General features: G+C 37.2%; 1 protein-coding gene across 5 annotated transcripts in view; it reads left to right on the top strand.

The window, feature by feature from the left end:
• CDKL5 (cyclin dependent kinase like 5) overlaps window positions 1-12,286 on the top strand; it is a 131,413-nt gene that overhangs the window by 80,846 nt on the left and 38,281 nt on the right. For all 5 annotated transcript variants that reach the window (XM_071430445.1, XM_071430442.1, XM_071430447.1 and 2 more), the window contains 3 exons: window positions 1,498-1,618; window positions 2,750-2,809; window positions 8,215-8,305. In XM_071430445.1, the coding sequence (XP_071286546.1) occupies window positions 1,498-1,618; window positions 2,750-2,809; window positions 8,215-8,305 (272 nt within the window). The remainder of the gene's footprint in view (window positions 1-1,497; window positions 1,619-2,749; window positions 2,810-8,214; window positions 8,306-12,286) is intronic.

The raw sequence follows: 12,286 nt of genomic DNA, 5'->3' as shown, positions 1-12,286 counted from the left end.
CATAGTTTCTTTGAAGTACAGGATGTTTCTGAATTCTTTGGATGAGGGAAAAATAGAAAGGATTAAATAAAATATGGTAGAGTAGACTAATCTTTTGTTTAACTGGTAATGAGCACTATGTGTTCTTCAGGGCATGTTAACTCTGCAATACTGAAATCCAGATTACTTAAATTCACATCTAGTCTAATCTCCTTTATTCATCCTCTCCTTAGTTAATATCTTCATGATTATATCTTCCTGTGTTGATGCTGTTATTTTGTTTTGTATTTGTAACACTAAATTCTTGATTTATCCAGATCCATAGCCTTCTGTGTGGACAAGAATCTAACTAAAATCAATATGGTTTCTTAGCAGAAAATTCCTTCCCTCAGATCTGAAGTGTGTTAGTAAGAAAACTCATGCTCAAGCACATAAGTTCCAGTATTTACTCTCAAACTGCAAAACTTAGAAATGTTTTGAAATATCATCAAAATCTGTACTGTTCATTTAAACATCTTTCAAGAAAAACCTCAAAAATTTTACTTTACAGCTAAAGAAAATGTTTGTCAAAGACATGGTAAATTTACTTTTAATGAAAAATCTACGAATGCTCAGATCCATTATTAAATGAGTTGTGTAAGGCAGTATAGCCAAAATACTCCTATTGCAGTGTTCAGTAAATAAGATTTTTTTTCCTCTCTTCAAGTGGGCTGCTGCTGCCCATTATTATTTCAGAAATCAGCATACAAACTTCATTGTACTTCTAATTGTGCAAAATTAGAGACAACTGTTAACATAATGGGAATCTAAGTGTTCTTTTTCAAAGAGGAAATGTACTAGTATAAACAGTAAGTTTAATTTCTTATTTATATCCACAAAATAGTTGATATGGCCATAGTTGCTGTAGTGCCAAGATGTCCAAGATCACTACAACTGATCTGTAGCTATATGATAACCCCCTAGGTTTCCATTTATGCCCCTGTGAGGCATTTTTATATCTTGTTACTTCATTTGCACTAAGAGGCTTGTGTTGTTTTACACCCACCCATATACACAGTTGATGATTCATGGTGGCCCTGCATGGTGTCAAAGTGGCAGAATTAACCTAATGAAGAGAGCAGTGTGTTAAACCATTGTTGAATATTTACAAAATGCTTTGATTTGCTAAACTTTTTGTATGGCCTCACACCTGACCTGGTGTTTCTGTTTAAGCAATGTTCTGTTACTAAATGACTCTTCAGGTGTTTCAGGGAAAGTGGTTTGCTGGCAGTCTTTTAAGGATTTATGGTCTATTTGTGGTTCACCTTTTAGGATTATTGTCTTCACAAGTGTTTTCTCCAGAATGAAAACAGCTAGGAGAATGCTTATGATTAAAATTCACTCCTTGAATGCTAAACTACTGATTTTCCATAGCTGAGCTCTTTAGCCCAAATATGTTGCTTCAGAAGGATGAAAGCATGTTGTCTTCCAGCAGCTAGAGTCTAGCTCTTTTAAATGATGTTTCTTTTAAATGTTTAGAATATGCTTGAATTGCTAGAAGAAATGCCAAATGGAGTTCCACCAGAAAAAGTGAAAAGCTACATCTACCAGCTGATTAAAGCAATTCATTGGTGCCATAAGAATGATATTGTTCATAGAGGTAAGTGTGTACTTCTCCACGTGGAATAAGGCCCTTTCTAAAGGGAAACATCTTACAGCTTGAAGTAATTTGCATTTACCATAAATATAAGCAATTGCTTTCTATCAGCAGAAAAAAAAAATGTAAATTTGGCTGGGTCTTAAGTCTACTGCATGGCTCCAGGTCATTTTCAAATGAAATTCATCTACACAAAATATTTGCTGTCCACTGACTTTGGGAAATGATAAGCACAGCAGGCTGTAACTGCAGGAACAGACAGTGTCTAAGAAAAAGGATTTCTTTTTAACATTTCATGGCAATCAGTCATTTCACTTTTGAATCTGATAATAGAATATTAGAAGAGAAATAACCTAAAACTAAAAACTTGGTCCCCCCTGTTTTACCTCTTGAGGCAGTTCCTCCCAGCTCCCTTGAGTTTCAGCTCTGTATATTTACTTTCTCCCTAAGCTTCAAGCACTTAGAGTACACATCTTGATTAATTACTTCATCTAGTTTTATGTACTTTATCCTGATTCAGTAAAATTGTATTTTGTTTTGTGACTTTGCAAGAGTAACATTTTTAATTAGTATTTCCAATAAGATAAAATCCTCACATAGTGTGCTTTTTATATTTAAGACCAGCACGATTCTGAAAATATTTTTAAAGTGTAATTTGAAAAATGTACTATATGTATAATAGAGGAATGAAAAAAGGGCTTAAAACTGGGCAAGACACTTTTTCTAAAGAAATTACAAGAGGTGGTCAAATGGTCATTATAACTGAAAATGTTGAGCACAACATACTTAATATTTTATTGGTTGACTGGATAGTTGAATATCAGTCCTTTCTTTTATTTTGCAATATGAAAGATGGATATTGGTTTTCTGCCCAGGAATATCTGTAAGCACATTTTATCCTTCCATATTTTGTTGGGAAACACTTTAGAAGACTTCAAAAGGCGGAAAATTAATTCTGCCTGTTCACAAACTGAATTGCTGGAAGCTGTTTCAGCATTTGCTCTTGTAATGCTTCATTTATGATTGCATGAATATCTCTAAATAAGTTATAATGAAATAATATTTGTTGACAAAGTCCAAAATTGAGAGACATTAATAGCTTTTTTTTTCTTTCCACCCACTCTGATACTTCAGATATCAAGCCAGAGAATCTCTTAATAAGCCACAATGATGTTCTGAAGTTGTGTGACTTTGGTAAGTTTGGAAGATACCTGTTACTTACCCTTTTAAAGAAAATTTCTTGCAATGCAGTTTTGCCTTATTTTGTAAGAGTTCTGCAGTATGTACTGTTTAAAAGTCTTCTAGCAGTCAGAACTGATTACTGCTTCACGTTTGGGGCTAGTATTTTAATTTGAAAGAATTCTGGTCTTCATTTGCATACCCTGTGAAATACCTGTGTTAACATGTCTATAGAAACACTGCATTTCTCTCTTCCTGTATTAGACAAGGTTTCTGCTTCTGACATTGCTGAGGCTCAGCTGATGCCTCAGCTGAGGCATCAGCTCAGATGATGGAGCTGATCAGGAGGCTGGCAAAACTATAGGTTTATCTGGCCTGTGTACTAAAAGAAAAGATAATTATTACTTGTTCAGTAAAGACACAGTAAACTAGTACTTTCTATGTATTTTTTGAACCATTGGCTTTTGTGGAATGTTATGCATGTAGTTATAGATTTTTTTGTTACCTTAACTAAGGAATCATATGTCCAGCTGTGATTAATGACAGAATGACTGGAGTTCAGGGTCAGAGCTGTACATGTTAGGTTAACTCTGATGTTTTCTGACCCACCAATGCCTGTTTAATGTCAGCTGAAAGGCTTTGAAGAATCATCACCCAAGTACAAGGCAAACTTTGCCCACGTGAGTAATCCAAGAAGACAACAGGGCAGAATGTTCCAACAATCTCTATTTTTATTCTAAATGCTACATAAACACAGAATAAGATATTGTTCCATCTGAAAAGCCTGCAGTTTGGCTTGGTAAATAAAAGCCATTTCCATAGTGTTTCCCCAAGGGCACTTTTCAGTAAGAACAGTTTGAAAGCTGTCATTTCAAACCTCTGCAATTTTGAATGAAAAGAAGAACAGCTAACAAAATAAATGAAAATAGTTTTTAAGGAAGACAAGAAAGGTGTTTGTCATTTGCAGTGCTTATTTCTTTTAATCCTAAAGGCATTTTTGCTTAAACATTCAGAAACAATAACCATTCCAGGAAAAACCTTAGAATATTTGGTCCATGTAAGTTCTTTGAATTCAGTGCCATTTATTCTACAGTGTAAGGTACTGCACAGCTCTGACAGAATGTCAGGATACTCTTTGTGGTGCTCCTGGTGCCTTTGCCTTTCTGGCACCCACAGGCCTCTTGTCTGCACCGCTGTGGTTGCCCTCCCTTACCTTTCACTGATCATCAGGGTGTTGCCCCTGCCAAGCAAACCCCACTGAGGGACCAACCCAGTGCCCTGTGCAGAGCTGAGCAACCAGCACAGGCTGTGCCCTGCACAGTGCACACCCCACTCTGGGCTACCTCAGCACAAGCAGGAACAGCCAGTGGGAGTAAGGAGCATGAGTGGGTCTTTGTGGGAGCTGTGCACCCCACACATCCTTCCCTAACCTTCCCTCCCTTCCTCCCTCCCTATTTTATTTTGGATGAGGGATGTCCCTGCTTCAAAGTAATGCCATTAGAGTTGTGGCGTCACCTGACAGAACTTGTGTCAACATCCACTGTGCAGCAGAATTGCAGGAAAATAAAAAGCCAGACAAATGGTATGGTCGTGTTTTGGACATCAGTTTTTGCACCAGATAGAGATGATGTGAATTCTGCCAGCAGTGGTGCTCTGTGTGGTGTGTTGGCTTGCTCATGCTGTGTGCTCCAGCCATGTTCTCTTTCTGCTGCTGGAAAAGATGTGCAGTCACAATGTACTCAGAGTGATCAGCATAATATCAAGGCAGGCAAACTGTTACTGGTATTTCTGTGGTTCGTAATGTTCATGTGGATTAGTTTTAATTTTAATTGGCCTTTCAGTTTTAGTTGAATTTAAAATTCTGAGGAACTCTTGTAAGATGGAATCAGTTTTACTTTTTTAGTGTTATTACTAATTGACATAATTGCTAGTAGGTTAAGCTGTTACTGTAAAGTACATGTCAGTATGGTGTTAACCACAAGTGTTTCCTGAACGTGCAGAGATTAGGATATAAGGATTTGCCTTGTAGCATGTTATGATATCCTGTCTGACTACCTTGCTTGATTCATGTTTTGGAACACGGGTACAATGTCACATTCCTCACGTGATTACAAATGCAAAGAAAAGGATAATGCATCCCTTTGCAATAGCCCAGTGGACAAAACCAGTTTGAGCAGAAAAGATCATAAATTTTTGACGAGATAATTCTTCATAATCCTTGTGCCATGTGTTCTGTACATACCGTGCTAAATAAAATTGAGATTGGTTGTTGTGTTTGCCTGGACACATGTTGTGTGGGTGTCATTTCTGCCAATAGAAGTGGAAAAAGAGAACAGTACAAAGTGCTGATTACAGGAGATGCATCTGACTGTTGGAAATAATTCAGTTTTCTGACTAGTGTGTTTTGCTTTTTCAACACCAGGGCTTCAAAATTGCTTGTTTTAGCAATCTCTTAATTTCTGTATGGTGTGTAAGCATAGAAATCGTGAAACAAGGGACTGGAAAAGACCTCAAGAAATCCTCTAGTTTTTCCACCTACTCAAAGAAAGGATTAAGAATGTCTGTGTCATTCTTGACAGGTGCTTGCTTAGTATATTCTTAAAATTCTGAATAATAGAGGTTCCCTAGTGTTCCTAGGCATCTATTAAAGTACTTAGATGTCATTAAGATTAGAATGCTTTACCTTATATCTAACTTAAATGTACCTTGTTTCTCTGTAAGAAAGTGACAACCTCCTCCTTTTTTTTTCTTATATCTTTTTCCTTGACATCTCTCCTACCATGTTCTGAGTTGTTTAAAGTCCTTTCCTGAAATTTCTGATTTTGCTTTTTTCTTTCTGCAGCATGATGCCTTTGCAAATGCTGTTGTTTTCATAGTTGCTGTCACCCAAATCTCCTCCTATCTTCATCTTCTAATCTGTTCCTGCTTGCTGTTTAGAGTTGATCTAATCTCCCCAGCTTCCTTCTCTTATTTCTATATTCCTGATACCTCAGCACAATTGGGGAGAAGGAAAAGTAAGCAAACTCCATCATAACCAGAACTAATTGTTCCCATAGAAAGATGTGTGTTCCTGAACTGTTAGTTCTGTCCATCGTCTTTCTGCATGGTGTCATGGGGTCAGAGCAAATTTAATCTATAAAAGGCATCACCTGACAGTAAAGAGGTGACACTGAAGCTCACGATGATAACTTTGCTTTCTGTCTTGCCACATCAAATCCATGCTGCTCCTGGCCTATAAAGTTGGGGGTTGATTTTTCAGGCTACATTAGCTGTTTCTGGACATAATAGCTCCTGTCTGTGACCAAGTTCGGATGGACTGGCCTGGAAGGAGGAGGATGAAACTTTCACCTGTTTATTCTTCTGATGCACAGGAGCTCATGTGCTATCAGATCCATGTGTTACATCAGCACATGTATTTATTTCTATTATGTGACAACCTTTTTCCTTTCTTCCCCTCCCCCTTTCAGCCTGGGGTTTCCCACATTTTGACTGTCCCATTTCTTTGGTGTAGCTCCTGATTATCTTCCCTCTGTTCTTTAAACACATGAATGAAAGATTTTCCACTGCCAAGATTAATCAGATAAATTGTAATCTGAAACAGAAATGGGGCTGCCTAAGCAGTTCTAAATATAGTAATATTTCAAAATTCAATCAATACCCATGTTGGAAGTTAAAAAACAATCCATTCCAGCTTTTCTGCAGCAGCACCAGTTATGTTCATTGGACTTTATGGGAACAGATATGAATTCTTATGTTTGAATATGTTTGAATCCATTCCTCATCATACTCATCCCATCTTTTAGTTTACTAGCACTTGAAGTTAGAGGTATCTTGCAAAAAGTAACAGCTGTAACCTATGTCATTAACAAATTTATAATTGTTTTCTATGGTCACTAGTCTAATAATAATAATAATAGTCTGCATCCAAAAGTTTACTTCATCTTGTAGTAAATTAGTATTCGACAGGGGTGAGTGGAATTTGGCTTCTTCACACTAAGCTTTACACTTTCAGAATACTAAAAACCATTTTAAAACTTTTTAAATTACAACCTTATAAAACATAATTGAATGGAAAAGGCAATTTTGGCAGCTTCTGCACAGGAAATCAGATATAAAGAAAAACATCTATTGCATTTAAGTAGGACTTACTGAGTCAGTAAATAAAGATATGCCTTATTCTTCTGCAACACAGGAATTTTTACTATTTCTTCATTGTTCATGCAATAATGGAAAGATTTACATTGATTTCACCGAAGGGAATTTTGAACTGTGTTTTAATGCCACATCCCAATAAGAAAGCATCTTGGAAATGCTGCTTCTGCATTTCAGTCCCAAAAGTTTGTCTCACTTTGAGCTTTAGTGAGGAACTGACACCTGTGGAGCCTTGCTGCTGAGATCTGTCTGTCCTGTGTCACCCAATTGTTAATTATTTATTTGAAAACAGTAAGACTTGATACTTCTTGAAAATAGTGCCAGTATCTGTCCTGGACTACTTCTACATGAAAAATTCAGTAACATTGTTGTGGTGCTTGGCTGACTTTCAATGAATGGAGGAGAATAAAAATAAAAGTTCAAATTATTCCTACAAATGGATATTTCAGACACTTTTCTGTCAGCCAGTTGTCATAATTGTACACCTTAGGACAGTAGGGAATTTTTGGTACAATTGCAAATAAGTATACGTTTTAATTTTTTTTTTTAATTCTTAACAAAATTATGTGGATAAAGAAGTTAATTTGGATATGCTTTCTGATCCTAATTCATTAAGAACTTTGTTGTGAATGTGATGCTAAAGCAGTTGATAAGCCAAAACATGTGGAGTGAGCCAAGTGCAGATACCAACAGTATTGCTGGTTTTCCTAGACCTCCTGCATTTTACAGTTTTGAGGAGATGACCATTTTCCTTGCCAAGCCCGGGAGGCAGTGTCCTTAGATGAGAATAATATGTTGTTTTTTCACCAGTTTAAAAAATCAAAGACAGTAGTAGTTAGGATCAATGACCAGAAGAGTCTAGTACACATGCATGTGTAATGTTTCTAAAGTTATGAATCTTCTGCAAACAGCACCTCAGTGAAATGTAGTGTCATATTTCAATAGCGGACATGGCATACTGCCAGTTAACTTTTATCAGTCTGTTTTGATTACTTGACAGCATACAGAGTAATAGCAAAACCCTACTGACTCGTGAGATAGTACACAAGTAAGGGAGTCAATAAAGCAGACATGCTGACTTTCACTGTTGGATCAATAAAAGCTTGCATTTCAGTAGGCAAGCAGTTGTTGGAGGCATCATTCTGCAGCAGGGGTTGTAAACAATTTGCATCTATATAAATAGACATGACCTCTTCTGCCAAAATCAGTGGTGATGCAGGTATTGTTTTGAAAATGGGATACAATCTTTGTCACTGTTTCTCCGACAGGCTTTGCTCGGAATCTCTCTGAAGGAAGCAATGCTAACTATACAGAATACGTGGCTACCAGATGGTACCGCTCACCTGAACTCCTGCTTGGGTAAGAACACTTTGAGAACTGCCATCATAAACCTCTACTGATTCTATAGGGGTTTTCAGCACCTTTTGTAAGCTTTGCCTGTGGAGAACTGAGTTTGATTTAAAGGCAAGGTTTCAAGAGCTTCCAGATTTTCATTAATTTTTGTTCATTTCCAGTAAGTCAGTATGAGTCATCAACATATTGACCTGTCTTGAGCTGAGCAGTGTTTACCTGACCAAAATATTAGGTGAATTATAAAAGATGTACTTCCAGCTCCTGCACCCCATTCCCAGTTCTTTCAGAAGAGGATTCCATGGTAGTCCTCTAGCCTGGAATGTTCCATCAGCCTATGCCTGTGGACATCACATAGCAATGGCAGTACAGCTTTCACAATGCAACATTCCTAGTTATCTTCATCCTTTGTGTCAGAACTATATTAGGAAGAAATTTTTTTGCTCAGAGGTGGTGAGGCTCTGAACAGGTTGCCCAGAGAAGCTGTGGGTGCCCCATCCCTGGCAGTGTCAAGACCAAGTTGAATGGGGCTCTGAACATCCTGATCTAGTGGAAGGTGTCCCTGCCCAGATGAGGGGGATTGGAATGAAATGATCTTCAATGGTCCCTTCCAACCTAAAACTTTCTATGATTCTGTGCTTTGGTTTTCATTTGTAGTTACTCTTTGCCAGCACTGCTGAAGTCACTCAAAAGGAAGGTGCTAGATTTTTACTAGTTAGGAAGAATTTATTGAAGGAGGCTGTATAAATCATTTTAATAAAGCACTGAGAAGTTAGCATTGCATTGACTGCAAAAGTATTAGTTACATGAGTAGCCTCAGCCAGAAAATTTACTATTCCTCCTTTATTGATCTGTAAAATGAGCATTTTAGTACCTCACAAAGTAAAACAGATTTTGAGATACTAAATGAACAAATTCATCATATACTAAATTAACAAATTCAAGGGCAAAGGAAGAGGAAAAAAAATTGGAGATCTGTGATTTGTGATCTTCCCATTACAGTCAAGTTAAACAGAGCATTAATCTAAACTACGTGAACGCTCTCCCAGAATACAATTCCAATATACAGTGCATGTGTATTTATATATATATATTCTTAAAACAAGGAACTGTTAGCCACAGGATGACTCTAAACATTTCTAGTCACTTCTAAGAGTCTTTAAGCCCATGTTAAGTGCTCCTGGGAAACAAGCCTTTATTGGAACATTTGATTAACACTGAGCTAGATATTTTTTGAACAGGTGAATAATTAAGTAATAATTACTCTGTCAATAAAGTCATCCCAGTGTTCCCAGAGCTGTGCTGATCTTAATCAAATTTGTTGGCAGTTGTTTTCTTATGTGCATAATAGTATCTTAAAGTTGCTATTAAAAAACTCTAAGCTCAATTTTTCATGTTTTGGAGAAAACAGTAAAGCTTCTCGTGAAGTGTGTATGTACATTTATAAGTATAAACAAAAGACTTGGAAAAATAGCATAAATTTTGACCATTTTAGGTACAAACAATTTTTTTCTGTCTCTAGTAGTAATGAGTATTTAGGAGGAAAGACATGAAAAGCTTGACAGACATAGTATTAGTCTGACCTGCATTTTCTGAAGCTGTTTTGTTGGCTGAGGAAATTTAGCATGAATTATGTCTGTTTGTAGTTGACTAAATCTGTTTGATTAGCTTCTAGAGAAAGGGGGGGATTTGTGTATTTAATGTTTCAATTGTGCTGGTGTGTGTTTTTAAAGCCAAGTTTTTCTGGCAAAGTGATGCCTGTTTCTTGGCAATTCTCTTCTGTTTCCCGGGCATTCATCTTTCCCATTCCCCCTTTCCTTACATTTACCAAATTTTTATAAGCATGTAGTACTCAGAAATCTTCACAGGTTTATTAACTACATTCAGTTTAACAAATACAGTTTTACTTTTTCAATTTTGAAAATGTGTCCCAGAGAGGTTTTTGTTTAGTGATAACATTCAAGACTTAAATTTCAGGAGACGAAAGAAATTGCTCCATAATTATTCACAGAACATCTAAAATCTACTCATTTTGGAGAGCCTCAGGTAACTACTGTTAGTGGAGTACTCTGTACCCTTTGATGACAAACTATTGCTAAAAGCCAGTAGATTTTAAAGCATGCTAAATTACTAGATGAAAACATGTTTTGGAGAATCTAATATGTTCAGGCATAGACTGTAGTGCTTCTCAGGTATGGTCTGTCTGTGCTATAGGAGTTATTTTCATTTGTTCAGCCATGTCACTCTTGCATTTTTTTGTCTGCTGTGATCTGACCAGACTGATCCTGACAATCAGCAGAAAAGAAGTCTCGAGTTTTCCTTTTCAAATAACAACACTGCAGTTTGTGCTGCCTTAAGAAATGGCTGTTTTCTGATTTGCTTGTTTGACTACAGACTAAATAGTGAAAAGTTGTTAACTTTTAGTAGTTCAACTTCCTTTGTTCTTGAGAGCAAGGAAAGGTAATGGTCCATTCCTCAAAGGAGTTTTAGCCCATCCCTCAGTTGTAAGCCCAGCTTGTTCTACAGTACCCAGTCTACAGCAACCTTTTCCCCATTTCACATTTTAGTGGAGAAAACTGTGTATTAAAGGAGTTGCAAGCAAAGATGTATTTGGGTTTTTGTCATAATAAAAGGGGAAGATTTTTACCTGTACTCTCACTGTTTTGCCTACAGAGCCTTGGCTTTGGAGTCCATTTTTTGCCTGTGTTGCCTTGTGCACTGGGAAGGAAAACTGGGCCTTACTTTGAGTCATTCTGACCTCATGGGTGGGTTGGACTAGCAGCACCCTAAAAGGGTCAAACACTGAGTCTCAGCAAATCCACAGGGAGCCACTGTGCAGGATTATGAACCCCAAACGAATGAGGAGCCCCACTGAGCAGTAGTGGTACCTGAGGAATTGTGACATGGTCTGCTTTGCCTCTGGTGGTTCTCTGTTGCAGTCTCTTCCAGTGGGGCAAACCTTTGATTTTGGGGTGATTGTTGTGAGAGAACTACAGTGTCTCATGGCACATTCTCTAAGTGGTTCTTGAAGTTTTGGTGCCTTACTTCAGCTTTCCCAGCTGCCATAGAGTCCTGCAGCAGTTTCACTTTGGCTGTTGTCCAGCTAGAAATGCTTTCTCACCTTCACCTAAAGGGTTTACTGTTCCTCTGGCCAAGTGTCCTCCCCACAAGTGAAGTAAATAATCATGAGTAATCAAATCAATGGGGAAGAGTCAAACTATATATTTTTTTTTTTTTTAGTTTGAGGATGTTCTTTCTCTAAACATCATTATCAGCAATATAAGGAAGGAGTGAAAGACACAGATTTAGGATAGGATTTGTCACCTGCAACTCTTGGTGCTGTCTCACTCCAGAAATAGGCAAGCCAGCTGTAATTTAAATCTCTTGAAACAGAGTTTGAGTTACTGGATTAAAAGTTTCAAAAAGAAGAGACTCAGTGAAATATGTTTTCAGTTCAATCTTTGTTGCAGATTTTTTGTTTTATATGCCTTTCTTTGACATGAAAAGCATTCTGAAGTCATTTTGTTCAAAATCTAAACATTTGGAAGGCATTATTGGAATAATACGGGTATTTAAAAATTTTTTTTACAAATTCAACAAGCAAGAATTTGGGTGTATGCAGAAGAGCTCTCCCCAAACCCCAGCCTGTGGCTTTGCTCCCAAACAGGAATTTATGATGTTTTCATTGCTTCCTCACTTGTTTTTTCTATCAAATAGTTTTCAGGAGAACTCTGTTTTCTTGCTAATTATATTTTTTGTGTATAAATGCTGAAATAAAGATTTCCTATAATTTCTGTTCTCCCAGTGGCCAGACCCAGAATGCCCATCCACCTATTAAGCACAATCAAACAAGAGATGTAATGCAGGAACAGAGTGCAGGCATGAGCTCTAGAGAGAAGGGAAGTTAGTGGTAGTTTAACTGTGAGTGGAGAATGCTTTGTAGTCAAAAAGGTTATTCTTGTGTGCAAGATTTTTCAAAAAGAACAAGGT

Source organism: Agelaius tricolor, unplaced genomic scaffold (genome assembly GCF_023055355.1).
Source record: "Agelaius tricolor isolate 1412-34295 unplaced genomic scaffold, bAgeTri1.0.p SCAF_7, whole genome shotgun sequence".
Lineage (NCBI taxonomy): Eukaryota > Metazoa > Chordata > Aves > Passeriformes > Icteridae > Agelaius > Agelaius tricolor.
This window is presented reverse-complemented; position numbering and strand designations above follow the sequence as displayed.